We start from the raw sequence: 27,933 nt of genomic DNA on the forward strand, positions 1-27,933 counted from the left end.
CAACAGCTCCCCGGCTACCGGACCAATAAAACAATAGAATCTTCGTATGTACATTTCTCTTATTCTATGAATTTGGCCTTATTTCTCGAAACTCCATTCATGCAAAAGATGTTCGACAAAATTTCTAATACTGTGGATATCATAATATAATAGATGCGTGTATGGACGGGTATTGATGCAAATATAGAAGTTATTGGAGTACAAGAAAACGTTTCTATACGATAAAAAATAAAATAAACTAATGAATGTAGAGTACTTTGCTTTATCTTTTTTATACCCCTGAACTTAATGGTGTCAATCAAGGAGATGGGTTCTGACGAAAGAGCACACATGTACTTCTTTTTTTTTTTTTTTTTTGTGCTCTCTCTTTCTAGCTAAATGCAGAAACAGTGACGTAGTTAATTAATTATTTTATGAGTTGATAATATTTCTCAATGGAAAAAGGATGTGATCCGTGGAAAGGAATTATGTTTTTTTTTTTTAATTAGAACTATTGCTCATGATATTTATAATTATATAAATATTGAGACCCGTTTATGGCACCGCTCATATTTTTAACCCTCTCAAATATTTGAGGAACGTCAACTCTCATCTAGAGAAAAAGACTGACTTCACTTAAGCTTTCAAACTCCGAGGAAAAAAATTTAAATTAAACTCCTACAATACGTCTGCGTAGGCTCGAACCACTTACCTCACATTTGTGAAAAAATAACTGTAGCCACTTGAGCTAAGCCCAAGTGGTTCCGTGGAAAGGAATTATAATTCAGGTGCTTTGTAAATTGTAGCGACATAAAACTGTAAAAGTTTTCATTATTACAGAAGCTCATGTAAATTGATTATTCATCACACGTCATCACGAGCAGGTCTTTAGTTAGGATTTCGATTGGGAATGGACACAATCAAAGAAATCCCCTCTCAGACTCTCAGTTTACAATAAATAATTAACCGCAGAAAATTAAAAGAACTCGGCGGCTGAAAATCCTAAACTATCGTGGGAATGATGGGCAATGACGTTTGAGTGGGTATGGTGCTATTTACACATTCGAGAAGTTCTTGTAAATTATGTACCTCCCAACTTAATTTATTTTTGAGTTGAGTTATTAGCACCTCTTTATTGTTATAATAAAACACCTTTGAGATAAAATTACATTAAAGGATATTTAAAAAAAAAATTAAACCTATTATTATTTCTCTTTTCACCAATTCTTTACACCACTCTTGTGAAATTTACCTTTTCTTTTTTCAGCCAAAACTTTTGCATTCATCATCCATCATGTTTTGCTACTGTATTAATATAATCCCTTGCTAATCTCAAAGATCGGATGAATACAAATAGCTTAAGACTTAGTAACCAACAAAAAACTTTTTGAAGTCAAATACACACAAATTTTTCTGAGGATATCTACAATTCACTCTTACGAAATTGGTTCATAGACATCCAAAAATAAGGGTTTGGCTTTAAGAATTTTGAGATGAATTTGTTCTATTATTCATAATTGTTTTTTTGTAATCCTGATGAATTTAATTTTATTAAAGAAAGGAATCAAGAAGGAAAGAAACACATCAATTAAAGTTGAAAATTGTAAATTTGTAGGTTATCCTAGTCTACACAACAATAATTGCCACATAAGCAAAAATCTTTTATTTGCAACATCTCATTAATCATGATTACTCAATTGACAGTGCATAAACATCAAGAATAATCTCTCTCTTTCTCTCTCTTTTTAATAGTTTTCTTATAAGTAAATTATTTCCTTAAGGATTGGTTTTAAATTCTAAATTAAAATGTACATTTGATTGAAATTAAAGATGAGAAGACTGGTGGAAAGAGAATGAGAAACAAGATACATGCATTTCGGATTTTAGGAGAGAGAAAGTTATTTAGAATAACAGAAATAATGGTATTTTTAGAATTTAAAGATGATGTTAATAGTTAGGATGAATTTTCTAATATTATTTAATGGGGTACACTTAATATCGGGGTTTTAATAGGATGTAAGAGTACATTAATTTACCATTCTTATATTGATTTACTTGTTCACCTTCCATTTACAAGTCTATATTTTATTTACTTAATTTATGTTTTATTTTACACTTAATATTAATTTATAAGTTTAATGTTATATTTATAAGTTTTTGTCTTGTTTATCATTGATACACCAATTTACCACTCATATAGTAATTTACTTGTTTTACTTTCCATTTATAAGTCTTATGTTATGTTTCACACTTAATGTTGATTTATAAGTTTTATTTTAAATTTACATGTCTTATGTTTTGTTTACACAATTTATATTTAATTACGGTATTAACGATGCAATTTTAGTTACGGCATTATACAACGACTCTATACTAAATATATGCTGGATAAGAATCCAATCCAAAGGTTTAGTTGCTCAATTCGAGTCCTCAGACTTCCTTCGCATCTCAATCTTTTTCAAAAATATGTATTAAAAAACATTCTAAGTATTAAAAAAAAATTCTAATTAGTTTACGCTAGAGAATCATAAAATTTTCATGGTGCCGAGAATGTATTATAGACTTTCTTCCCTGTTACTCAACTTATTTTGACTATCCAATGCTCTTATACTCTTCACGCAATGCCCATTATGCCACGTCACGTCCCTAATTCACATCATCAAAGTCTACAAAATGCCCATCAATGTCGCTTCAGCTTATGAAATTTACCCACTTCTTGAGAATCATTTACAGCAACTAACTAGCTCTATAAATGCCACCTAGCTCTTGTGCAGTTATAGAGAGTTACAAAATTATGGGGCAAGGTCGAATTACTAGACTTGGGGTTTGGGGTCTGATATTGTGGCATTTTTTGGCTAGTAACAAAGTGACAGCCATAGATCATGAAGGGTTTTGCTCCACTACAACTTTTGCTTATAGGGATGCACTTGGGAAAGCAATCTTGTTTTTCGAAGGGCAACGTTCAGGGAAGTTGCCTGAAAGCCAAAGAGTGAAGTGGAGGGGAAATTCTGCACTCTCTGATGGCAAGCCTGAAAACGTATTAGTCAAGTAAACTGATATTTTTAAAAATTTCTTAAAAATCTCGTTGCCACTATATAACTAGCTAGTTTATAAATTAGTTGTTGAATCTTGACTTAAGTTGTAGGAGTATATATAGTGATTAAGTAAGTTTTAAGATTATGTAATGGGGAATATGTAAACTTATTGCTTAGTTAGGTATGGTTTTTGTGGCAGGTAAACTTGATAGGAGGTTACTACGACGCTGGTGACAATGTGAAGTTCGGATGGCCAATGGCATATAGTGTCAGCTTGTTGAGTTGGGCTGCTGTTGAGTACCAAAGAGAAATCTCGTCAGTCAATCAGCTCGGCTACCTACGTGGAGCAATTCGCTGGGGCACAGACTTCATTTTGCGGGCTCACACATCTCCCACCACTCTGTATACTCAGGTGAAGTCCCATCTCTTGTTGAGTTAAAGGTCATTTAGAGGGTTGTACTTAGTATTTTCACATTTTACAGGTGGGGGATGGAAATGCTGATCATCAGTGTTGGGAGAGGCCAGAGGATATGGACACTCCTCGAACGCTCTACAGGATAACATCTGATTCGCCAGGCAGTGAGGCAGCAGCCGAGTCTGCTGCTGCTCTTGCCGCTGCTTCAATTGTCTTCAAAAAGGTTGATTCCATCTACTCTTCCAGGCTGTTAAACCACTCAAAATCGGTAAGAGTGTAGGTTCTGTTCTATTATATTCGATTACATATACATATATGTATATATATATGCCTGGTAAAATATGATGTGTATGCCTTAAACTAACTCATGGAATAACAGTTGTTTGAATTTGCGGACAAGCATAGGGGATCTTATCAGGCTTCTTGCCCTTTCTACTGTTCTTATTCTGGCTATCAGGTAAACACATGAAGCAAAAGTTAGCTACAGGTAGATTGTAGAGGGTACCTTTTAGATCTATCAATTGGGGTTATTTTTATTTGTTCGCCACGATCGAGCTTACGGTTTATGAATCTTGATTAAGGATGAATTGTTATGGGCTGCGGCTTGGCTGTATAAAGCTAGTGAAGATAACAAATACTTGAATTATGTCTTAAGCAACCAAGGATGGAGTCAGGTGGCATCGGAGTTCAGTTGGGACAACAAATTTGCTGGAGCTCAGATGTTACTGGCAAAGGTAAGAAAGTTATCTGATATTGTACAATATTTTGCTTATTCAGAAAATTAGAAAAGAAAGTAACAACCTTTTTTTCAGGAATTTTTTGGAGGGAATAAGCAATTGTCCCTGTTTAAAATCCACGTGGAATCATTTGTATGTGCATTGATGCCAGAAAGTAGTTCTGTACGGATTGAAACAACTCCTGGTACACATCTCTAGTATATGCTAACAAATCGCCAATTCCAACAAAAAAAAATTTCCGAGAGAATTTAAGAGATTGTTTTCTGGCTTTTGTTTTGTAGGCGGGCTTCTGTATATTAGAGATAGTAGTAATTTACAGTACGTTACAAGTGCCACCTTGTTACTATTTCTGTACTCCAAAACCTTGAATACAGCTCATATTAATGGACTCCAATGTGGCTCAGCACATTTCTCTGCCTCTCAAATCAGCGCCTTCGCAAAATCACAAGTAAATATAATCACATTTTTGTTGCTTCAATCAAGATTTGAAAGTACCTTATAACATTTATCTCTGCTTTCAGGTGGATTACATACTAGGGAAAAACCCCATGAAGATGTCATATATGGCAGGCTTCGGCAGCAAATTTCCTTTGCAGATACACCACAGAGGCGCATCCATTCCTTCAATCGGAGCTCACCCAGCCAAAGTAAGCTGCAACGATGGCTACTCAAGCTATTACCATTCTAGCAATCCAAATCCAAATGTACATGTGGGGGCAATTGTTGGCGGTCCCGATTCAAATGACCAATTCAAAGATTTGAGAACAGACTATTCTCATGCAGAACCTACCACTTACATGAATGCTGCTTTTGTTGGTTCTGTGGCTCCTTTGCTTGCTCAAAGCGAGCAAGAATATTTGCATTTCTTCCAGACCAATAGACAAAATTATTAAAATTATTTACATGTAAGTAAATATAATAAGTATTATTGCAAAGCCTAAATAAGGGATCAGAACCAGGTCCTGTAATTTCTGCTGAAGAGAATAAGTTCTCTATGCATCTAAACGTTAAAAAAATTGTATAGGTAATGCTTGTAATCCTAATTAACGTATTCATTGTTCTCTTCTTATTTGATTAGGGGACAGAAATGTTTTCTAATATATATAGAGAGAGACAGTATCAGCTTCTGATGGGAGATGAATTTACAATATCGTAAACTGTGTTTCATAATATTATAAATCATTCCTTATTTTAATACATTATGAAATTTTGTGTTGAAATATTTTCTATTATATATATATATATAATGATGAAAATATTGCTGAATCTCTTAAAATAATAAGAAAGCGGCTGTGGATAACTCAAGATTAGTCCACTGTACAAAAATATAACACAATCCTGAGGAGCCATCATTTCCATGCTTGCAAGAAATATATATATATATATATTCGTATTAGGTCCATAATTAAGCATATCCTGTTACAACAATTTAAATATAACTAGATAAGCTACTTGTCGGTTTTTATTACAGCTAGAGCCTAGAGGCACGGCTGCATTAGTTTCAAACTTGTATATAAAAAATATCCAACAAATCCAAGTTGATAATGTATAACTGTACCAAGCATTAATTCAAGGTTCAACAAATGAAGCTGCAGGTGAGCAGTCGCGAAAAATGCGATTAAGTACAAAAATCATACGTAGTCAGCATTTGAAAAACTAGTGAACCTAAACCGACTTTCTTGACATTCAATGTTAATGATTGATCTCTAACGTGTGAAAGATGCAAGTTTGTAAAAAATAAAGAAGACAAAAAAAAAAAAAAAAAAAAAGATAAGAACGTGTCTCGAACTTTACGAAATTAAACATAGAGAAATTTAAGCTTATACTTGGTTCTTAAAACTAATACAAGTCTTGGAACATTATGTGTGCCTGCGGCAGGTGTCAGAGACCACCGTTCAGGGTAACAGATTCATCAATGAACCAAGAGTTGTCATCCGCAGAAATGTTAATGTTATGATCTGGAAATTGATCCAATAAAAACCCTTCCAAATCCTCCAAGCTTGGGAACATTAGTTCATCGCCAAATGTTAAATCAGGCATGACAAGTTCATTTTCTTGGCCATCTTTGAACGCATTTTCGTCTTCTTTTTTAATGTTCCCTTGGTACACAAGGTCACCTAATTCAGCGGATGCCTCCGACGCTGGTTCAAATGGTTCTTTCTGGGCGGGACCTTGAGCCTTTGACATTGAGGCCAGCTTGCTACGTGTGCTTCCTGCAAGAGCGCTTCGGCGTGTTGGGTGGCCGTGGTTATGCTCGGCACCATAGGTTATAATAAATACTCCCGGATCTGCACTGCTTCGTTCCACCTGTTTCCTTGCCAAACATCCTTTTGAGCTGCTGCACCGATAATAGCTCCTGCGTACATTAAACAAAATGATCATATAACTATGTGAATAACTTAACTTACGGGGTCTAAGCTGTTCAAATCTTGATCGCTTGCTTGAAAAATTAAATTTATCAACAATCATCACCTTGGATAAGGGGATCCCTTTATGGGTTTCTGCCCGTATTTACGCCAAGCCCACTTATCACATGCGAGACAATCCGCTGTCACCCTTTGCACTACTCTTTTGTGTTGATTCTTCCTGCTAATCAAGCAAATTAAAACATAATACAAAATCAGTATACGATTATAATCATCATTTCAATCGCTCATTAGGATAGATAAGCATATACATACAAACATGAATAATAAATTACTGACCCTCCTTTCGGTTGAGCTGCAGGATGATCGGTATTACTTGCAGAATCGGAAAGCTTACGCTGCTGCTTTCGCAGCTTCTTCGGCTTTTTATTAACTTCGGTGGGAGCAGAAATGGATGTGCTGGTTAGTATAGTTTGTGGATAGAAGGGCTTGTAAAGTTCCTCTAGCTCATCCAAAATCGTTGTAGTTTCACTGACATCAGGAAATTTGAATCTCACATCTTGTTGCAGACTCGAGGGAGAAAAGTTATAAGACTGTGGCTTGTCCATAACAGAGTCGATGGAGGCCTCAGTGCTGCAACCTCTTACTATGGCTTGCAAATCCCAGTCCATGCAAACAAAATCCCTCGTCAAGATCGGACCTGTAGAGAACAATTAACAAATGAGAGATTTTTATTTATTTATTTATTTTCTTTAGAATGTAAAGAGATACGGAAGCATATTCAAGGCAGGGTTTGTATATATATATATATATATATATATATATATATATATATATATATTAGATTTTCTGTCCTTAAAAGTGAAAGCTGTGCATTTTTTTGCTCTTGTTGAACCGATTTTGTGTCTCCATTTAATTAGTTGACTTTTTGAAAAGTCAACCAATACCAAACTCGAAAAGAAAAATAATGCTAATAATTTGGATTTTTTCGGGATTAAAATTTCTTATTTCCTCCCGCAAAATACTCTTTAATATTCGTGCGGACCGTGGACTATGGTAATTGGCCTCTTTCTCATTGGTCAAATTTGAAGTTTCGGATGTTTATAAATATCCATAATACGAAAAATTATAATTATCTTATTTATCTTATGCTTAGAGATGAAGAAAATTCGTTATATCTAAAACCAAAAGATTGAGAGTCTCTTACATTGACATTAGCATTAACATTAGCCAGTATGCCTCGTTTAATTTCAAGCCTCATCAATAAGCCTCTGGCCGATTGAGGGGGGGGCAAAAAAAAAAAAAAGAAATTGAAAATAATGTATATGTAAAAATATAAAAGAACATGACACAGAAGCGATGTTGATCAGAAACGGAAGAGCGTCACTTGTTATGGCAGTCACATATCTATAATTGATACGGATGGATAATACAAAAGTGCGCCACGGTTTGGTCCCATGCTCTCTTCTCTCTAGGCAGTAGGCCTTCAGTAACCAAAGCTTCGCACATGCCCTGTCTTTCACACCTCGTCTCATCAAATTGCCCTCTTGGGTTCTTTTTAATTTCTATTTCTATTTCGTATACTAATAATATTCTTTCAAGTTAATTAGAAGGGAGCATGAACACGCACATGGATTTCAAAGTCAAAAAAATATTAAATAAATAAATAAAATAAGCAAAGTCAAAATACTGCTTACAACTTTGCAAGTTGCAGCACGCTGGAACTATATTAAAGAAAAGCAAGTTGTTTGAATGAAAACAAATTAAAGGAGAAGAAAGGGGAACTAAGAAACGTGAAGTGCAGGAAACTGAGTTATGGACTAGCTTAAATTTTGGACCACAGAGCGGAAGCCAATCCCACTGTTATACATGATATAACAAAAGATTCGTCCTTTGTTTCTTTTGTGCGTGGTTGCTTTACAGCAATTACCTATGAAGTGTAGGGTATAGCCGTATAGGCAGCCAAAGACAAAGGGGTTTGAAAGACAAAAAGATCGAAAGCTCTTGAATTCGGCTTGGAGGACTCCACCACAGCCGCGCGTAACAAGAGAACCAGCTAGTTACTCTTAGTGGGAACCAAATATGTACATATATATATATACGCACACTTTTCATTACACATGAAGAGAACAAATACAAAACATCAATTAAAAGTTCATCCAGCCATTGGGCCTTCGGCGGAGTGGTCAGGGCTGCTTCCCTCCAAGTTGAAGGACAACAGTTCGTACCCCCACAAATGTATTGTGGGGGTATTTTCTTCTTCAATTAAATTTGAATGAATGCAGTCTTCTCCCTTACTCAAGTGTGAGGAGTAGACATCCCTTGAATATTTGTGAGGGTTAAAATCTAGGCAGTGCTCCATTAGCATTGATGTAATTTGGTCCCAGTAATAATCTGATTTGTAAATATCAGTTATAATCTCATGTAATATGAGTTGTAATTTGAGCAATAGTCTCATGTAATAAAAAAAAAAAACTAAAAGTTCATCCAGCCATACAATATAGAGTTTAATTTCTTTAGACCTAATTTGGCCATAAAGTGAGTTAAAATAGTACAATTTCTAAAAATATGTTGAGCTTTGAATTTTTGGAAAGTTTTCTTCACTTCTGAAATGTCGAAAATCACTTAAAAAATTTCTGCCAAAGTACCTTTCTTGTTGTTGATTAACTCCATCACTTCACTATTATGGAGAGTAACTGAATATAAGAGACAGACCTTTTAAATATAATTTGATTCCACTACTAATGATGGAACCTGCTTCTTGTAATTATCATACATAATATAATCATTAACTTTTAACACTTGAAATTCTGTTGGCTCATTTAATAATTTTAAAATGAAGAGGTTTGTATCATCTGTCTAATGATAATTAATTAATGATTTCCATATCATTTTCTTTTCTTATTCTTATTGATTATGTTTAATTTTTTTTTATTTCATAAAACTCATTTACATGTGGAGTCATGGGTGTTTTTTTTTTTTTTTTTTCCTTTTCTTAATGGAGTTATTACAAGGTCTATATTGCCTCTCTTCCCTCTTAACAAGTTAGACTATTGGCAACCCTCAAATATCCTCTTAAATTATCCTTTTCGATTAGACTTACTTTGATTCCAAAAATATCTTTTTAATTAACACTCCTAACTTATTATTATTTCGTTTTTTTAAAGTAGTTTTCTCACTCTTAAAATCATACTCTTCTATTTATTTCCTTTGCAGCATTCAATAAAAAGTTCTTTTATTTATATATTTATGAATGAGAATCATTCAAAACAGTTTCAAGTACAAAATAGTTAATCTGAAAATAAAAGAAATTATTTTAGATATATGAGAGGTCATATCCCAACTCAAAAAAATAATAATAATAATAAAGAGGGAGAGAAAGATGGATGATAATCAATTTGCCAAAAAAAAACTATATAATAAGTTTTGTGGGGTCTGAAGAGTTTGAAAAACATAATATTAATTAGTTTAATTAGATTTAAGTTGGTCATTGGATATAATTTTAATATAAGAGAGATTTTATTAAGATAACAAAAGGGCGCTAATAGCTTAGCTCAGCTCCACTCTAATTTAAAATCTACATGCTGGGCCAGGGAAGGCCTCAGCCTAAAATGTTAAAGTACTCGAGCCCAATTGAACTTAAAAAGGGGCCTGAAATCCTTCACCAAAGCCCGGAAAAATCCAGTAGAAGCAATAGATATGACGTCGTGCGCAATTTACAGTATCGCCCATTTCGCTGTCTGCTGTTCAAATCATATATCTCCCGCGTGGCGCCAATTCCTGGGTTATAACAGACACGGCTCGCCAGTTTCTCTCCGATCCAAACACAAATCAAAAGAAATGGAAGATTTGAGTAAATCGTCATTGAATTTCTTTGCCGATCAACAACTTTGCTCTGCCGATATCCTATCTCCGCTTGAAGTAATCATCATCATCATCATCATCATCATCATCATCATCTTCATATCGCTCTCTCCTTTCGGCTTCAAATGAATTTTCATTTTCTCTACAGGTTCGAGCGAGAATCGAAGTTTCAGTAATCAATTTTCTCAAGATCTTGAACTCTCCTGATCCCGCGATCTCTGATCTCCCTCTGGTAAAATATACACCATCTCTCTTTTTCTTTTAATTAAAAAAATGAAAAATAAATTAGCTTCCAATTTTGCATTATGGTCTGATTTCATATTACTGTTGAAAATTCAAATTCAATAATTATTATTTTGTCTTTTAGAACTATTTTTCTCGGCATCCAAACAGAATATTTAGATACTTAAAATTGATGAATATTGAATTATCTCAAACTGTTGAAATGGACAGATCAATAGAAAGTCGAGTAACAGTCGTGTAAGTCAAGGACTGTTGACTGATGTTTCGTGGATTTTTCTCTCTCACTCCTTTTGTACAAGGTCCTTGACGAAGTCAAATGCAGCTAAAGCCTTTGTTAGAGGTCTTATTCACAATCTTTTATGCTTTCTTCTTGTTCAAAAGTTTCAAGATCAATGAGTTCCAACTCGACTCAACTGTCTTTTCATTATGTTGATAAGTTTGGAAGGTGATGGAGACGTGCTTTCAGATACTGTCTCAAGAAAAGCGAGTCACGCAGAGAGAACTCTTTTATAAGTTGTTATGTGATTCACCAGAATATTTCACTTCCCAGTTGCAAGTTAACAGGACAATCCAAGGTCATTTTTCTGCAACCTCTAGTATCTTTGATAGACTGACTAAATTCATTGCTTATGATATTCATTTTTCTTTAATTGATAGAGGCCTTGGTTTTACTGTGGCATAGATGTTATAGCATTGCTTCACTGTAGCCGTTTCAGTCTTGGGATTGTGGCATCTAGTAGAGGACTTGTTGCTGGCCGATTGATGCTTCAGGCACATTATCTGCTCATTTTGTTTTCTTTCGATTGCTTTTCATATGTTGTCTTATATATGGTATCATTTGGATTGGTCAAACTCATTGCTTAGGTGCTCGACAATAGCAAGTTATTTGGTATTTTGGTGTTCTTCTTTCTGGTTCTCATCATCTAATGAGTGATGGAGTGAATCTTGTAGTACTTGCAAGCTATGGATGGTTAATTCACCCATGGAGATTGGAGCCTTCTTGACCTTTTCTTCAGCCGCGCCTATGTGAATAACTTGATGTGCAGTTTGATCATTTTAGCATTACTAGGTCCTGCATATTGAAGTCCAATGAACCAATTTTTGTTATCAAATGTTATCATTATGTAAGATAGTTACCTACTCCTAGATTTATCCTGACAGTGCAATTAAGGCCTTGCTTTTCTCTGCATCTCAATGAATTGTGCTGGCTTATTTTTCACTTTTTGGCTTTGAAACATGTGGTAGGAGCCAAATCAGGAGGTCATTGATTGTTCTGCATGCGGGTCTTCTGGGTATTCTATTTCGGGAGACCTTAGCTTGTTAGAGAAGTTGGATTTGAAGACAGACGCAAGGTATATAATTGTGGTAGAAAAGGTAATGTGTGTTTCGACTTCTTTTCTAGTTCTCTATCAACATTCAACGTCTTGTGATGGTTCCTCGTTTCCAGACAACACCAGCATTTGACACATGGGTGTTTGCAGCATGCAATATTCCAGCGGCTGACTGAGGATTTTGTGTTCAATCAGATTCCAAGTATTCTTATTACAGCAAAAGGATACCCAGATATTGCCACAAGGTAACTCTTGGTATTGTTTGCACCGCTAATCTGTATTCTCAACATTTGATGCATCTTGTTGGCCAGAAGACGACTAAAAATTTCAAAGAAACTACTAGTTTAACTCGATCTATTGCTTTGAGAGCCATGCAGGTTTCTTCTTCACCGATTGAACCGGGCTTTCCCTGACTTGCCAATTTTAGCTCTAGTCGACTGGTACGTATGTCCTTAATCAGTTGTCCCTGCAATACGTAATCTACTGGTGCAAGCTCATGACTCCCAGAATTTAATCTCTTTCAAGGAATCCAGCCGGACTAGCTATATTATGCACCTTCAAGTTCGGAAGCATAGGAATGGGAATGGAGGCATACAGATACGGTGCTTGCTTGCATATCATCCTGAAATGAAAATGTATTTTTCTCCTTGACTACTAAGGTATCTAATCAACAATAATAGTTTTGTACACTACAGCTTGCAATGTGAAGTGGTTGGGATTGCGGGGTGATGATGTGCAGCTGATTCCTGAACAATCTTTGCTTCCATTGAAGCCGCGGGACCTGCAAATTGCTAGAAGCTTGATGTCCTCGGAAATCTTACAGGTAAAATGCCCTATCCAGCACCTCAAATGTTTACCCTTTCTCATGTACTCAACTTCCTAGTCCCTACTTCTCGATGAGGTGGTGCTATCATTAATGACCTCATTTGTGCGAACTCAAAATCTTTACCGGGTGATCGACGGCTTTAACAGGAGAATTACAAAGAAGAATTATCGTTAATGGTTCACAATGGTCAGAGAGCGGAAGTTGAAGCTTTATACTTCCATGGATATGATTATTTGGGGAAGTACATAGCTAAGAAGATAGTTCAGGCTGATTATATCTAATAATACAAAGTGCGAGACCTAGTGCATTGTGGAATGGAATTCAGCATCATTACCCCCGTTGAGATTTTTATTCAATTTTCAACTTGTTTTGGGGAAGACCTCGTCTGGGCTCAACTGAAAGCATAAAAGGAATTGAAAAGCGAACGCCAACCACCGAGTGCACACAGGCCAATCCACATGGCCACGAAGCGACGGAGATGTTCTAGATCCACGGTTATTATCATTTAACGACTTCGATAGATATCAGAATGTGGCCCTTCATCATTATATCGTCTCATATAGCTACTTCAATCAATATTGGATTATAACCACGGATTGTCCTCAGAGATGTGGTTATAAATTATAATCTTTGATGAATTATGCAGGCAACACCAAGTAGAAAAGTAAAACGCTGTCAAATTATTTGATAGTGGAAACAGATTCCTAGAAAAGTTTTTTCCTTTTCCCTTACACAACAATTTATGTCATTGGATTCTATATTTGATCAAACAATAATATAGAACCCAAAAAAAAAATAATAATAATTAAAACTTCCAACTAATTAACTACAACAAATTGAATAAGCTCATTATATGTAGATCTGCTCTAATCCAGCCTCTGCTGCAATATACAGCCGTTACATGATCCTGAAATTCTACAAAAATTTTCAGCCTCTTCTTGAAGTGAGACTAACTCGATTCCTCTCCACCCTGAACTTCGTACTACCTTCTAGCTGCAATGATAACTAAAAATGTCATAACCAACTCATATCTGCCAAAGAAAAATAAAATAAAATAAAATAAATTCATAGATCAGTGGGAAAATCCAGAAGCATCATCCATGACAAAGGGATCATCATCCCACTGATCTTATCACCACTCATTACAATTCTATATCCATGTGTCCAGATATGATCCTCAATTTTGAACAAAGAGACAATGCTCCCAAATGGTTATAGCAAGACATCCATACCTTTCGCCTCAAGTAAGCAAGTGCATCTTTCTTTGAAGAGAAGTTGGATAAGACCGATGTTGAATGTTCATCAATAAGGACTTTCAGTTGTTTTAACTTTAATGATTCACCAGGTACCTGAAATAAGCAGTCAATTAGAAATGGAAAATAATGCAACCTATAGTGCTTCCAATAAGTAATGACGCACCTGTAGAAGAAGCTTCTTACACAACTTCTTCACCTTCACTTTAGGTTCATCAATCTTTTGTATCTCCAAAGAGTCATCACGTTTTCGTTTTGCCGAGGCTCTAAAATCAGCAAATGGCTCATCAGCAGACTCCTCATCGTCACTATCATCAAAGGATGTCTTCTTCCCTTGATAGCGAACTCCAGCTATTTTTTTTGGCCGGTCCTTAATGCCAAGTCCTTGCTTTCCAGTTGTGGATTTATCCTAAAAAATTATATAACCAGAAGAAGGTGAGTCATTGAAACAGTGTGCATTAGGTTCATCTATACTGCCACATCAGTAAGTCTTCACAGCAATCTGATTGAACAGACGACTCTATTCAAGCAGCATTTTGGGAACACATAAATTGATCAACTGAATATCTGTAACACCACACAACACTCGTCATTTGCTCCATTTTCAAAAGCATTGGTAGAAGAACATTTAAATTCCTTATAGCATGGTATGTACAAGTCAGAGTGGAAAATGTGTCCTTTACATATAGACATTAATAATCAAGCAGATCGTATAATTTGCAAAGAAAGAACTTGGCATGGACGCATACCTGAACTAGGTTGTATAGATTCTCTTGGTCATCTTCATTAAATGCAGTCCTTTCATTAATCTTCTGAGCATCTCCAGTTTTGGTTGCTTTCTTTCTAGTACTGTTTGACCCAAGATAACCTCCCGAGACAAATCCACTTTTAAAACCCCACCATTCCAGAGAAACATCTTCAATTCTCATTCCTGTTACAACTGGCCAAGGTTATTCCAAACAACAAAAAATACACAAAAATAGAGATAATTTTCACTACTTAAGACATCTGATAAGAGCGGGCAAAATCATAACAAATATTACCACCCAAGTCTCATCTCATTTTCCTTATACAAGATTTATGAAAGGAGGAAGAAGAAGATTGGGCCGGGGGGGGGGGGGGGGGGGGGAGAGGCTCCCTTCTTAGCTCTTTATGCCTGTTTTAGCTTGTCGGACACTGTAATGTAAATTGCTTTCTAGAGCTTGCATACTATAGCTCCAATCATGGCTACTAATAAACTAAGACTAGAAACCAAAATTACTCCAACTTCGTTGAGTCTTGTTAGAATATGGCTTTCTAGCCTCTCTAGTGGTCAAATAGTGACTCGCACTCTTTCCTAATGAACTTAGGAAACAACGGGCACACCAGATAGTTTTAAAAATATCCAAACAAATCTAGCATAGTGGGACGAAGAACTTCTTGTTAGAACCTAACTAACAAATTCAACACCAATAATAACATAACTGCTAACTACCCAAGGGTATTTATTACCTTCAGCACAAAAATCTTGACTTTCAGGTGCCTCCACAGGCTCCACCACGCCATCTACACTAGAATCTACCTCTGGCGGCTCCTCAACCTTTCTGACCTATGGAAGAGCTTCAAAAGTAAATAAGCTGAGACCAAAATCAACTAGAACATTGCAACAGCACATAACATACAATATAAGGAGAATTACTACACAAAATATCATCAAGAAGGAATCAAAAACAAATTACCAAATTTATATTCTCTATTGCTGTTTGCATATTAAGAGTTCACATAATACGCAGAGAAACATAGAAGTTAATGTAATTGTAAATCGAGATTCTGAAAATTCTAGTCATAACTCTCTGTACAGAAACTACATCAAAAAGAATTTTAATCATAGGAGTTCAGGCAAGTTTTGAACTTACAAGAATTCCTTCAAGATCCTTTGAAGAATATCCACGAACAAGCTTCCCTCTCTCTCTTTTCTTATATCTAAGAATAAGAAAAATAAACGGATAAACATAATTCTACTATACGTTGAAAAAAAAAAAAGGGCAATGCATAATTGAAAATACACAAACACAAAGATTGCAATATAATTGCATCGACCTTCCTTGTGGTCTGGTAGCCTTGACAATTTGATCCTGAGAATCAATAGTCCCTTCAGTCCCAGTTTCTACTGGTGGATCATCCTTATCAGCTGTTAAACACAAGGCCAACAGTTGTCAGGCTATACTTTTAAAGTACAATATCAAGTGCAAATGCATCTGCTTATTTCATTATTTTTTACCTTCGTCATTAGTTTGTGTTGCTTGCTGCCATTGCCAACCAAATAAATAAAAAGAGGAAGGTCATAAGTTGAACATTTTATTGATCACAGCAGACAATCAGAAAATTAACATGAACTATACCACTTTCAATCTTTTCAGAATACTATCAAATTGTGCCGTATCAAATGCCCATGGATTCGGCTTGTCTACACCAATGCCTGTGAAAATTAAAAGAAATAAAATTTACAAAAACATCAATACATAGTTTCTGCATGAAATTCAAGGAAAATTCATATAAATGCCAAGCTTCACTTGAGTCCAGGCAAAACGGAATATATATTTGTATCACGTAAAGCTACTATTTGATAACATTAAAAAATAAATAAATGAAGAAACAACAAGAGAAAGAGAAAAACCAGTAGTATCTTGTTTGTTTTTGACTCGAATGTATCCTTTGATTCCTTGCTTGTCTTTCCCTAAACCCTCTCCTTCTTCCCATCCCTGCACAAATCCATCCCGTGATCAAAATAAACATATAACACGAACATAAGCATATATACATGCCAGCGCGAGAGAGACTACCATTTGTTTCATGAGTCGGAACGCAGCAGATTTCCTAGCGACGCCGACATAGCAGGGAGAGGCTTCTGGTACGGCCATGTTTTGCTTTATTTTGCTTCTTCTTTGCTCGGCCGTCGATCCAGAGCCGTTTTCCGGCTTTAAGAATGGAGAAGTGAAGAGAGTTCGAGAAAATGAACTCGAAAAACCTAAGAGGAATGGAGGACTACCTGGACGTTCCTCAAGGGTTTTAGATTCCGTGGAGACGCGCTATCTCGCGGTTGAGATTTTGATCGGTTATGATTGGTGTATTTGTTTAAAAGTGGGTTAAGTGAATCCGACGGTGGTTATTACTTTACATCTGTTCCGTATGATAGCGTACGGTGGGAGATTAATTTTCACCTGGAAGAGTGTTTCCACCTACCACAAAATGATACATGTTAAGAAAGCATTTTTTTATGCCAAAATTTGTTCCAAAATTAAAAATTTCATTCTCAATTATACGACATTCGCCTGAAGTCAAGTAATAAAATTCAAATGAAATTTTGGTGTCTATTACCACTTTTTTTTTATAATTAAAATTACTAATTTTTTTTAAATGTGAAAAGATATAAAATATTATTTTGTTTTACAGAAACAATGTACATGCTTTTGCTTTTTTTTTTTCTCATTGAGTTCTATTCTCACCTAAATTTCCAAATAATGAATTTTCTAAAATAGAAAGTCATCTCAGTTTTTGTAAATTTACTTTTCTAAAATTCAAAAAATATGTAACCTCAATTTTCATAAATGTACTTCTCTCAAATTCAAAAAATATTTATAAAGTAAATGTTAAATATTGCTTGTGATAACTTTGTTTGCCGTAAATTATTCCTTAAACATATTCGTGAAAATACCTCACTGATACGAGGTAGATATTGTTTTTAGTAGTGTAAATTTTTAATTGAATATCTAAATAAGCCACTTGGTGAGAGCATAGTTTGATTCCTTAAAAACTCACTCTCCCTCGATTAAGAGTGATTGAGTGGAGCTCGTTGCAGTCTTTTTTTTTTGTAAAATGCAAGTGGAGCAGATAACCTTTAAATATTAGTGAGGGTAGACAATCTGAACAAGTGCTTCATAGATTTTAATGTATGTAAAATTGTAGTTCTAGTTTATGCAGTTGTAAATATTTAATGTAAGTGGTAGTTTTAATAGGTGCAATTGTAATTATATGATGAAATAACAATTGTAATTATAAAAAAGTAAAATAAACATCTAAATTATGCTAAAAATATATAAATTTAGAACATCAATTGCACAAAAGTTTTCATTTTCTTTTATATGGATGCATATGAAATACAAGAAATCTGTGGTGCAACTGTGGTACCGTACCACAGTTATATCCAGTCGTTGGATGTCAGTGGACCCTATCAATTCAAGTGCATCCAATAGCTGAATGCAACTGTGACACGATACCACAGTTGTACAATAGCCTGATCCATGAAATACATTAAATATGTACATATATTTGGCGAAAACTTTAGAAAATTGCAATTTGCAAAACAAAATGGGTTGGGACCAAAACGGGCCAAAATGCGAAAGGAGAGAGGCGCTATATATGGGAAAATCACGGATACCTGTAAGGCTAAGCTAAGTCTAGAATCGTGCGGGGCATTGTGCTCGTGGGCGCTCTCTCTCTCTCTCTTTCTCTGTGTCTGTCTGTCTGTCTGTCTGTCTGTCTGTCTGTCTGGTGGTGGCTCTTGAAATTAGATTAGGGTGCATAAACCGGCATTTGCAATGGGCTCTATGCTCGGCGACTGGCCCTCTTTTGACCCTCACAACTTCAGCCAACTTCGTCCCTCCGATCCCTCTAATCCGTCTGTACGTACTTCACTATACCCATTTTTTTTGTCCTTAATGATTAATTTTCTTATCAATCAGAAATAAGCAAAATACTACAGAGCTGATCCTGATAAGATTTTCTGGAGCTTGTGCAGTGAAATAAATTATTATCTTTTTCTAGAGTCGGTTCTGGGTATTTCTCATGTGAATTATTAGAGTCTATTAAAGATTTAAAAAAGAAAAAAAAAGAGCACATCATTTGGGTAGCTTATGCTTCCTGTTGTGCATTAAAGAAAAAAGTGCCATTTTAAAAGTCTGGTAGTGTAGATATTGTTGTGGTGTTTGTTTTTCATTTTGATGCATCCTAGCTTGGGATGTCTGGTTCGATCAAATCTAGTGTAATCACAGAAATGTTGGTTGATGATGACTTTAACTGCAGCATTTCTAGTAGGTTAATTGTGGTGTCTACTTTGTGACTATGGTGTTAAATGCTATTGATGTATGCTTAGTTTTTCTATGAAGTTGTGGAGGTGTAACATATCAGATTGATCTTTCACTTAGAAGCTTTGGCGGCCGCTAACCAGAAGTTGTCAGAGTCTCCTACCTAAGAGGCATTGTGTATATTTCAACATGCTTACCCAAGCAAACTTAGTGCATGTTTGGGATTGTCATGGATTTTCAAACAATCACTTATTTGAGAATCTACTTGCCAATTGTGCATGTTACTAGTCGTTTAAGTTGTTGGAAACAAATTGCTGCATTGATACCTACGTTAGAATCTTTTTAATTATGCTTTGCCTATATTATTTTAATTTAGTTAGGCAAGATTTTTGGTTGTAGCCCTTGTCAAGAGAGCCGATATCTTGATTGAGAATTTGCTCAAGGATGATACTGACAGAAATGGTAGCTGGATAGCTTATTGTGATAATTAATCATCAGAGATGTTGAATCATGGCAAGATTGAAGAGAGAGATTTGTAAATGATGACATTAACTTCTTTAACCTACTTTTGGCTCTTGGAAGTGACATAATTGGTATTGAAATAATGGACACACTAATGAAGTATGACTCTGAGGTCGTGAACATGTAGAGAACTTATATGTAGGAGCAAAATCAGGAAGAGGGATAGAGTGAGTTAATGATCGAGTATTTTATTGGCGCACCCTCTTGTTCTGTCCTCTATTTTATGTTCTTCTGCCTCTTGATTGCTTCTTGTTTTATCTTCAGTTTGATCCGAGTTTCAATGAAGAAATGGCCACGGTAACTAAATAACTTAAGACACTCTTGTTTGGAAAGTTGTTATTGCGTTGCATTAGATTATATGATACATTTGATTCAACATGAATTTTGATATCTTTACTCGCTAACATATATATTAATATATTTAATTGGCTTAAAGATTACTGTTGTTAAATCAATGACCCATCAAATAAGGTGAACCAAGTTCTCTCATGTATAATTTCCTTTTTTTGTGTCTGTCTAGAAACTTACACCTGCCACCTATCGTCCTACTCACAGCCGTACTCTTCCACCACCTGACCAAGGTATTGACACAATCTTTGTATCTCCTTATTGCATCAAAAGCTTCTTGCCAGAAGGGTTATTCCTGGCTTTTTGAATCATCTGCTGTATCATATACATAGTAATCTTTAAATTGATTTTGTGACAATTCCTCTCTTCACGTGGTGTATATTTTCATGATACGATCTTTCAATCTGTTAAACTTGTTTTGCTAGGTTTGGTTTCATGGATGATGTTGAAATTTTTATGTTTGTGTATATCAATGCCAGCACTTCCATACATGCTGAATCCATTAACTATCTTTTTAGAAAATATTGATGGTGTACAACTATATATGGATAAGCCAGTTTGGTTTTTAGAAAAGACTGAAAAATTAGGGTAGAGACTCTCTATTATAACAGAGAGATCATGATTGCTTGGGTAGTAAAAGAATTCTTTATTTAAATCTTGACCAAGATGCGATTATTAATGGGATTGTAGTTGTGCGTTTGTCTGTTGTCAATGTGTACATTGTATGTAATTCTGGTAGAACTTACTTTTGTTATAGCTTCCCATGCTGTTTTTGTTTCGCCACATAATTACTATGGAGACAAATAGACAATGAACACTGTTTTTGGCAGTGATTACTACTGAAGCCAAAAATATTCTCATGAGAAATTTCTATCAGCGAGCTGAGGATAAGGTTAGTATCATTTAAGATGTATCTTGTGCCAGTACATGTGTAGCAAGAGAGTGAATTTACAAACACTTCTTTAACTTCTTCCTCTCTTTTGGCAGTTGAGACCAAAAAGAGCTGCCTCAGAGCATCTAATTCCAGAGCATGGATGTAAGCAACTTAGGGCTTCTACGTCAAACTGAGATGGACGCATGCAACTAGGCTTCCACCTTACATAAGTTTTCCTGCTTTACCCAGGAACCCAACTGTTACTAAATTTCCATGGGTGTGTGTGTGTGTGTGTGTATCTCGTAATGGTGTCATATATATTGTAATCTGTTGAGTTCAGATATGTACATTTTTTGTGTACTAATAATATTTGCTTGGGTGATCCCTTTTACAAGGTTCCGGGATGATCAGTTAATACTTTGCACTCCTTCCTGTGCTGGTATCATTTTATGTGAATGACTGATGCAGGCCTTCACATCACATGCACATTTAATTGCATGAGGCTAGTGTGTTTATATATGGGTTTGCTGCATTTGATTTTATGTGAACATATGTTGCAAGCATTTTTTTTTATTTTTTCCTTATTTTTTTCCGGGGATGTCTTTCATACCTGATGGTAATGAACTCTTTGTTCGGTTCCCTGTTTAATATTTAACAGCCCAAAGATTTATTGATGGCAAGGTTAGAGATTGATTAATTTTATTTTAAAAGAAGAGTCATATTTCAATCTACTAACATTACAATTTGGCGACGTGTATTTTTCTGTCCCAAATCGAAATAATTTGGAATGAGTTTGAATACAAATGTCTAAATGATATATTTTTTTGTAATATCTGAATAAATTTGTTTGTTTTTATAAATAAATAAAATTTAATATAATTATTTAACATTTATGTCCTTAAAAGTCAAAACAAATAACGGCATTGAGTTTTATAATTTTGGAAATAAGTATTTTTTATAGAGATATTTTGGGACATAATATTTTTTTCTCATGGAGACTTGATCTTTTTCTATTTAAATGAAAGTCGCAAGAGTTTATTTTTTCTATTCATAGATAAATAACTGAAAATTAGACATAAATTATCCAAAAAACAAGTAAATTAATAAAATTTCAAACTTTAGATTTTTAACAAACAATCAATTAGTCCAAGGGTCAATGGAGTATAATTTAGGCATAGCATCATTGGCTGAGGCTCTTGCTTGCATTTGAAAATTTTTAAATCAATTTTGATGTTTGTCAAATTTTTAACTTGATTTACCATAAAGCTTCTGTTAAATTTAAAAAATGTAAAAAAAAATAATAGATAATAAATTTTAAAGACACACGTTCTAGTTTTGACCTTTTCTTTTTTCAAATGTAAATTCTCTTTTTCTGTAGCTCCACCCTGTTACTGCCATTCAAGACTCCACTGTTGCTGGTTTTTTCAATTGAAATTTTTAAGGTACACAAAATAAAATGAATAAATAAAATAAATTTATTTTTTACAGATTGTATATTGTATAACACAATTTGTATTTAATGCCTAGAAATTTAATTTAAAAAATTAATTTAATTGAATATAGTAAATGAATTGACGTGCTAATAAGACGGGTGCCAATGGCTAAATGATAGTAAGTTATAGAATAGGATAGCAAAGGCTACAGCAATCAAATGACTTTCAGTCCTCTTCGTCCTACCACATTTTCAATATGTGAAAGCACATTAACGACAGTTGTCAATGTACTAAATGACAGATTTATTAAGGAATTAATTGTGGTACTTGTTATTTATTTAAAAAAATTTAAATTATATTACTGGTGGAAATAAGCCTCTACTGCATTAACCTTCACGCACCGCCACTAAATTGGGGTCTATTACTCTAGTATACATAACTAAAAATCCATGCCTACTATAAAATCTTTACCACACACAAGTGCTTGGTGTTACCGAACTTTACATGAAACCAGTCGATCGAAGTTTTTCCAAGCGTTCCTAATGTGTTTTTTTGAACATGAAACTGACGTTACCTACTTTTTTTTTAACTGATTAAATATTAAGTTATTGTATTATATAAATATTTATAATTATTATAATAATAAATTATTATACTGATATTTATAATCACAAATATACATGAGACTCGTATTATTATATTTTTATTTTATAAAATATATGTACAATCAAATACTAACAACATATCTCTTAGAGAGAAAAAAATATTTCTATTCTACTTATATTTTATAAATTAAATAATTTTTACATAATTATATTTATTTAAAAAAATTAAATTTATAAAAACTCAAATTATTATCCCCGTAATCATATTTAACTTTAACGGCAATAGCTCTCCATTAGCTGCAAGCCCAAGTGGCTTCACGTTACGTACTCGTAAAAGAAGATTTAAGTCGTTACCAACTTTATACGACCACTCGACCAGTCAATATTGTAACACCGGAGAAATATTAAAATAAAGAGAAAAAAATCGACTGGTCCTAACCGCACAGCGCAGACAAATTAAAATCACACACATATTTCATTTCAGATGGCTTGGGCTTTGGCTGATATATATCGAGCAGACAGCAGAGCACGAACAGCGTCCCTCCCTCTCTTCGTAAAATTTGATGGTGCTGACGATGGCCGCTCAATCATACACCACCACTCCTCTCCACAGGAAAATTACGAATAAGCCACTATGTCCTCCTCTGTTGAGTTTGAAGCCTCGTAGCTTAACCGCCAAACATCTCCGCACAACACAGTCAACGTCGCTGCCTCGTATTTCAGTTTCAGCCGCAGCCACTTCTTCCATCGAAGTTAAAGAGTCATCGGCTTCGATCCAACCGTCCAAATCAAAATCACTGCCTTTTCGTGTGGGCCACGGGTTTGATCTTCATAGATTGGAGCCTGGCTACCCTCTGATCATCGGTGGAATCAATGTTCCCCACGAGAGAGGCTGCGAGGCTCACTCTGACGGTATACCATTCCCTTCTCTCTCTCTCTCTCTCTCTCTCTTTAATTTACAAAATTATCAAAATTTTATAAATCTGCATCTGCTTGTAGAAATATTCCATAAATTTTTTATTCTATTGATTGTCATAATTATCGTGCGAGCGCGCTTCACTCTAGCATCATTCAATGAACAATTTATGATCGATTTGCATTCCAGCCGATTTAAAGTAATTACTTAACTTATCATCTGTTGTGAAGTGTATGAAGGCTTTAAGTTAGCGTTACTCTTCAATTAATTATTATTATTATTATTTTGTGGATAAGAGAAAACAATAATAATATGAATAAATATTTCGGTTAAAAAAGTATACCTTATTTTGGATAAAATTAAACTGTATGAATTGCAGATTTGCGACAATTGTCCGTTATAGGGTCTCAAATTGGACATTCCAGAGAAAAGGGACTCTTCTTTAAAATTCTAATTAATTGATTTTTGTTGTTATATAGGTGATGTTTTGCTTCACTGTGTTGTGGATGCAATTTTGGGAGCATTGGGTCTTCCTGATATTGGTCAGATATTTCCTGATTCTGATCCTAAGTGGAAGGGTGCACCATCCTCTGTTTTTATCAAAGAAGCTGTAAGATTTTTTTTTAATTTATATTTCTAATTTACATTAAAATAGTAATGGGATATAGCAATTCTATGATATGGCTTCAAAATTTGTGGGGCTTTCACAGCAGAGGTTAAAAGAGAAAAGAAAAAAAGGATTAGAGCTTCCAATCTTGTTAGGGTTGAAGGGACAAAGAATGGAATAGACTTTCTATAAGAATTGGGAACAAATGTTTTAGCATGACAATCATGGCAGATTGTTTTATTTGAAGGGCTCTTAGTTGGTGTCATTGTGCATTTACCAATGGCTACATTAATTATGTTTGGAATTGAGGTGTTTGGTGTTGAAGCCATGACTGATGGGGAATGGACCCATTAGATGTGAAATATAAGTGGGAGAGTGAGAGGTGAAGATTATTAGTTCCTGAATGAAAGCTGGTGTTTGCCAAAAGCTTTAGCTGTTGTGCATTCAAAGTTGAAGCCCAGAAATCCCAAATATTAGCATTTTTGAATTTCAAATTAAGGATTCAATATGGTATAGCTACTCTCAAGTGTCTATGGGAGTGCATAACATTTCAGGCTTAGCCCATGACAACCTTTTTGCATATAGACGTGTCTATATTGCACAACTGCATAAGCTTAGAGACGCTAACATCTATTTTCTGAAAGCTTATTGACTAGGAAGTTAACAATAGTCTATGTTGATGTAAACATTTTGAAGTTTTACCATTGATTATCATCCATGTTCAAAAAGGTTTCTTTTGTGGTTTTATTTATGCATACAGCGTATATTTGTGTTTATGGAGAGGAATCCCTGGTAAAACTGAAATATAACATGCATGTTTGTGAGTTGCACAGGACAGAACTAAGAAAAGGTTTATTTGAATGTTCTAATAACTGCCTCCACTAATTGCTTGTATACTGTGAAATGTTTCAGAGAAAGTTAAAACTAGCTGGGCTATAAATGTCTTGACACAATTATAGAGGGCTATGAGATTAAAGGAAAGGAAACATGAGACAAATGGGCAAAAGGGAAATTTTTTTTGCAAGAGTGAGGAACAAAAATATTGCTGTGGATCTCCAAGTAGCATAACTACATGGTTGTAGTGCATCGTTTATTCTGAACAAATGGTGGTTTCATTCTAACAGGCTTGTGGGCCCTTAAAACCTAGTGCTGGGCTGCCTGCTTGGCCCAATGCCGGGCCGGGCCCATCACGAGTCTGGCCCACTCAACCCATTTGACACCTCTGTTAAAGATGAGAGAATGTCCCCTAATTCCACTTAATATGATCTCTAAATATAGCTAAGCCTAGAATATTCGTATTAAGTGGGATAATTTGCCTTCAGCTGTATTATATCAAAAGATGGTAAAGCCAATCACAAAGGTACCTACTTGATAGAAATTTGATACCTTGGCTCCAAATTATTTGGTATTACTAAAAGTTTCCAATTTTATGCATGCCTAATTCACAACCTGATGGACATAATTCATCTTGCGACTTATTTTTTCAGTTCATTGTGTACATCTGACACTCAGTCTCAGGCATCCTTTGTTTAAAGTTCTACTCAAGTCAAGTTAGCTGTAGTAAGATTGTTCTTATTTTGAAATAATTGGAACTCAGTCTAAGCAGTTAGTTGATTCATTGAATGAAGCTCACAAGGTGCTATATGATCCATTTCAGGTGAGACTCATGGATGAGGCCGGCTATGAGATTGGCAACTTGGATGCCACGCTGATTCTTCAAAGACCAAAATTGAGCCCATACAAGGAGACTATCCGAACCAACTTGTCTGAACTGCTAGGAGCAGACCCCACCGTTGTAAATCTGAAAGCGAAAACTCATGAAAAAGTTGATAGCCTTGGTGAAAATCGAAGTATTGCAGCTCACACTGTGATCCTTCTCATGAAGAAGTAAAATAAACGATTTGGGAATTGTCTTAAATGTAGCAGTTGTATCCTATTATCATTGTTGTATTTGTATTCTGCTTACAAAGACTTTTTACTTGGTATAGATTTCCAATGATAGGTTTTGTTTCATACTTGAACAATGCTTCAGTAATGGCAAGGTCTTTTAGCTGCCTCAGGTTTCGTTTGGTATTATGGTGAGTAGTAATGTGTCGTGAAAATTAATATTTGAACTAAGATTAGAAAAAACATGGATAATGATTTCACTTTTTTAAAAATTTCAAAATCTTTGGCGTAATTTTGTCCTGTTTTCACTTTTTATTCAAAAATCATTTTCCTTTCATAAAATTAGTAAGTAATGTAAGCAGGATATGTACTATTTGGTTTAGTTTCAAAATCGAACCAAATTTAAACCAATGATTTTGTGAATCAAATTCGAACCAAACATTAGAATCAAAATTAAAGTGAACCAAATTAAAGTAGTTTGGTTCAGTTCGATCATATGATTTGATTTGATTTGGTTCAATTAATTTTACCTTGTATATTTTATGAAAAATGACCTAATAGTACTATATTATTACTACAACAATAATCTTGAGTTCATGAATTCATAAACAGTAAAAAAGTCCAATAATAATTAAGAAATCCACTATATATTACAAAAGAAATTTCACTTTGAAGTTCCATTGCCCCTTAGCAGTTTCTCAATCATCATTTCTTGATCCTTTAGCTTTCATATCCATAAAAACCGTATTATCTCTCAAAGTGAGCCATTAGCCGGGCACTAGCAATTTAACAAAATAAGATAAAAGTGTATAATATCACATTGATAATCATGTGTATTAACTAACAAATAAAAGTATCAGCTTCATTACCTAAATATTCTTCATGTTGAACCACATGAACGATAGCTATACAAATTAAAATTGTGATTTATTTAAAATAAACTTAAATTTAAAATTTAAGAAACATACCTTTTGAAAGTTGTTCCATAAACTCATTTTCTTGAACTAATTGATTAAGATTTATTGTCATATCTAAGAAAAGAGAAGACCACAACTAATTTTGTGTTAATATCAATGCTTCAACTATGTTAGGAGTTAGAGATCTTCTATATTGATCTAGTTTATGCTAGGGTTTTTAAATTTCAAAAATATTTCATTTTCATAAATTATATTTTTAATTTTTTTTGTGAACTGTTTGGTTCGGTGATTCCATTTGGTTTTAAATCAAACCAAACAAGAGCCAATTGATTCAAAAAAAAAATTTGAACCAATCGGTTTTGCTGCCCATACTGAAATGAACCGAACTGCCGTAATACAATTAAGTTCGGCCCACCCCTAATTGTAAGTCTTTTATCATGAGCGATCTATATTATACTTAGGAGGTGCTCCTGGATTTTTGAAATTTCTTTTATAAGTTTTTTTTTTCACAACGTTACTTTGGTTTTAATTATCATATACCACCTCAATTATTAACCCACCCATTAAAAAAAAGTTTAAAATCAACAAATTTTGTAAATCCGCACTATAAATACCAAAAAGAACCTTGTCCATCTATTATTTATAAAGTTTCATTTCTTTTTAATTCTTTGCAGATTTGTTTTGTAATAAATTACCGTAAACAAAACTGACG

The 27,933-nt window shown here is 34.5% G+C and overlaps 6 protein-coding genes across 8 annotated transcripts; 4 read left to right on the forward strand and 2 right to left on the reverse strand.

The window, feature by feature from the left end:
• Positions 1 to 2,756: 2,756 nt before the first annotated feature.
• LOC18050244 (endoglucanase) lies at positions 2,757 to 5,060 on the forward strand. The gene is made up of 8 exons (XM_006439401.2): positions 2,757 to 3,016; positions 3,214 to 3,426; positions 3,497 to 3,697; positions 3,809 to 3,886; positions 4,011 to 4,163; positions 4,242 to 4,350; positions 4,448 to 4,614; positions 4,688 to 5,060. The coding sequence occupies exons 1-8, from the start codon at positions 2,774 to 2,776 to the stop codon at positions 5,057 to 5,059; spliced, it is 1,536 nt and encodes a 511-aa protein (XP_006439464.1). The 5' UTR covers positions 2,757 to 2,773; the 3' UTR covers position 5,060.
• An 898-nt stretch (positions 5,061 to 5,958) lies between these two features.
• LOC18046431 (WRKY transcription factor 22) lies at positions 5,959 to 7,299 on the reverse strand. 2 transcript variants are annotated; one of them, XM_024189024.1, is made up of 3 exons: positions 6,872 to 7,299; positions 6,639 to 6,755; positions 5,959 to 6,522 (listed from the first exon to the last, which is right to left on the reverse strand). In XM_024189024.1, exons 1-3 carry the CDS (start codon positions 7,201 to 7,203, stop codon positions 6,048 to 6,050), a joined length of 924 nt encoding a protein of 307 aa, XP_024044792.1. In that variant the 5' UTR covers positions 7,204 to 7,299; the 3' UTR covers positions 5,959 to 6,047. The 2 variants fall into 2 exon arrangements, with proteins under 2 accessions (XP_024044792.1, XP_006439465.2); XM_006439402.2 differs by having other exon boundaries at positions 5,960 to 6,522; positions 6,639 to 6,752.
• A 3,052-nt stretch (positions 7,300 to 10,351) lies between these two features.
• Positions 10,352 to 13,372, forward strand: LOC18046432 (meiotic recombination protein SPO11-2). Its single transcript, XM_024189284.1, has 11 exons — positions 10,352 to 10,453; positions 10,545 to 10,628; positions 10,850 to 10,979; positions 11,077 to 11,214; positions 11,322 to 11,410; positions 11,885 to 12,013; positions 12,121 to 12,215; positions 12,348 to 12,410; positions 12,496 to 12,572; positions 12,666 to 12,793; positions 12,943 to 13,372. The coding sequence occupies exons 1-11, from the start codon at positions 10,373 to 10,375 to the stop codon at positions 13,075 to 13,077; spliced, it is 1,149 nt and encodes a 382-aa protein (XP_024045052.1). The 5' UTR covers positions 10,352 to 10,372; the 3' UTR covers positions 13,078 to 13,372.
• An 81-nt stretch (positions 13,373 to 13,453) lies between these two features.
• On the reverse strand, positions 13,454 to 17,138 carry LOC18046433. The gene is made up of 11 exons (XM_006439404.2): positions 16,872 to 17,138; positions 16,706 to 16,790; positions 16,431 to 16,507; positions 16,310 to 16,334; positions 16,129 to 16,219; positions 15,945 to 16,011; positions 15,541 to 15,637; positions 14,799 to 14,980; positions 14,216 to 14,458; positions 14,029 to 14,145; positions 13,454 to 13,789 (listed from the first exon to the last, which is right to left on the reverse strand). Exons 1-11 carry the CDS (start codon positions 16,947 to 16,949, stop codon positions 13,724 to 13,726), a joined length of 1,128 nt encoding a protein of 375 aa, XP_006439467.1. The 5' UTR covers positions 16,950 to 17,138; the 3' UTR covers positions 13,454 to 13,723.
• Positions 17,139 to 18,464: 1,326 nt separating this feature from the next.
• Positions 18,465 to 21,256, forward strand: LOC18046434 (DET1- and DDB1-associated protein 1). Of its 2 annotated transcripts, XM_024186897.1 has the most exons (5): positions 18,465 to 18,710; positions 19,899 to 19,931; positions 20,155 to 20,215; positions 20,813 to 20,874; positions 20,970 to 21,256. In XM_024186897.1, the coding sequence occupies exons 1-5, from the start codon at positions 18,627 to 18,629 to the stop codon at positions 21,048 to 21,050; spliced, it is 321 nt and encodes a 106-aa protein (XP_024042665.1). In that variant the 5' UTR covers positions 18,465 to 18,626; the 3' UTR covers positions 21,051 to 21,256. The 2 variants fall into 2 exon arrangements, with proteins under 2 accessions (XP_024042665.1, XP_006439468.1); XM_006439405.2 differs by lacking the exon at positions 19,899 to 19,931 and having other exon boundaries at positions 18,468 to 18,710.
• A 2,099-nt stretch (positions 21,257 to 23,355) lies between these two features.
• LOC18046435 (2-C-methyl-D-erythritol 2,4-cyclodiphosphate synthase, chloroplastic) lies at positions 23,356 to 26,476 on the forward strand. The gene is made up of 3 exons (XM_006439408.2): positions 23,356 to 23,806; positions 24,290 to 24,420; positions 26,075 to 26,476. The coding sequence occupies exons 1-3, from the start codon at positions 23,458 to 23,460 to the stop codon at positions 26,306 to 26,308; spliced, it is 714 nt and encodes a 237-aa protein (XP_006439471.1). The 5' UTR covers positions 23,356 to 23,457; the 3' UTR covers positions 26,309 to 26,476.
• The last annotated feature ends 1,457 nt before the right edge of the window (positions 26,477 to 27,933 follow it).

Source organism: Citrus clementina, unplaced genomic scaffold (genome assembly GCF_000493195.1).
Source record: "Citrus clementina cultivar Clemenules unplaced genomic scaffold, Citrus_clementina_v1.0 scaffold_3, whole genome shotgun sequence".
Classification (NCBI taxonomy): Eukaryota; Viridiplantae; Streptophyta; class Magnoliopsida; order Sapindales; family Rutaceae; genus Citrus; species Citrus x clementina.

What these genes read in the sequence shown, in the direction of transcription:
- LOC18050244 (XM_006439401.2), top strand. Translation starts at nt 2,774, where the DNA reads ATGGGGCAAGGTCGAATTACTAGACTTGGGGTTTGGGGTCTGATATTG. An exon ending in CCACCACTCTGTATACTCAG is followed by an intron (nt 3,427 to 3,496) that starts GTGAAGTCCCAT and finishes CACATTTTACAG; the next exon opens with GTGGGGGATGGAAATGCTGA. An exon ending in GTTCTTATTCTGGCTATCAG is followed by an intron (nt 3,887 to 4,010) that starts GTAAACACATGA and finishes ATCTTGATTAAG; the next exon opens with GATGAATTGTTATGGGCTGC.
- LOC18046431 (XM_024189024.1), bottom strand. Translation starts at nt 7,203, where the DNA reads ATGGACTGGGATTTGCAAGCCATAGTAAGAGGTTGCAGCACTGAGGCC. An exon ending in GCAGCTCAACCGAAAGGAGG is followed by an intron (nt 6,756 to 6,871) that starts GTCAGTAATTTA and finishes TTGCTTGATTAG; the next exon opens with CAGGAAGAATCAACACAAAA. An exon ending in AAGGGATCCCCTTATCCAAG is followed by an intron (nt 6,523 to 6,638) that starts GTGATGATTGTT and finishes TAATGTACGCAG; the next exon opens with GAGCTATTATCGGTGCAGCA.
- LOC18046432 (XM_024189284.1), top strand. Translation starts at nt 10,373, where the DNA reads ATGGAAGATTTGAGTAAATCGTCATTGAATTTCTTTGCCGATCAACAA. An exon ending in ATATCCTATCTCCGCTTGAA is followed by an intron (nt 10,454 to 10,544) that starts GTAATCATCATC and finishes TTTTCTCTACAG; the next exon opens with GTTCGAGCGAGAATCGAAGT. An exon ending in AGTTAACAGGACAATCCAAG is followed by an intron (nt 11,215 to 11,321) that starts GTCATTTTTCTG and finishes ACTGTGGCATAG; the next exon opens with ATGTTATAGCATTGCTTCAC.
- LOC18046433 (XM_006439404.2), bottom strand. Translation starts at nt 16,949, where the DNA reads ATGGCCGTACCAGAAGCCTCTCCCTGCTATGTCGGCGTCGCTAGGAAA. An exon ending in AAACAAACAAGATACTACTG is followed by an intron (nt 16,508 to 16,705) that starts GTTTTTCTCTTT and finishes TAATTTTCACAG; the next exon opens with GCATTGGTGTAGACAAGCCG. An exon ending in TCAAGATTTTTGTGCTGAAG is followed by an intron (nt 14,981 to 15,540) that starts GTAATAAATACC and finishes CAGTTGTAACAG; the next exon opens with GAATGAGAATTGAAGATGTT.
- LOC18046434 (XM_024186897.1), top strand. Translation starts at nt 18,627, where the DNA reads ATGGGCTCTATGCTCGGCGACTGGCCCTCTTTTGACCCTCACAACTTC. An exon ending in TCAATGAAGAAATGGCCACG is followed by an intron (nt 19,932 to 20,154) that starts GTAACTAAATAA and finishes GTGTCTGTCTAG; the next exon opens with AAACTTACACCTGCCACCTA. An exon ending in ATCAGCGAGCTGAGGATAAG is followed by an intron (nt 20,875 to 20,969) that starts GTTAGTATCATT and finishes CTCTTTTGGCAG; the next exon opens with TTGAGACCAAAAAGAGCTGC.
- LOC18046435 (XM_006439408.2), top strand. Translation starts at nt 23,458, where the DNA reads ATGGTGCTGACGATGGCCGCTCAATCATACACCACCACTCCTCTCCAC. An exon ending in CTGCGAGGCTCACTCTGACG is followed by an intron (nt 23,807 to 24,289) that starts GTATACCATTCC and finishes GTTGTTATATAG; the next exon opens with GTGATGTTTTGCTTCACTGT. An exon ending in CTGTTTTTATCAAAGAAGCT is followed by an intron (nt 24,421 to 26,074) that starts GTAAGATTTTTT and finishes GATCCATTTCAG; the next exon opens with GTGAGACTCATGGATGAGGC.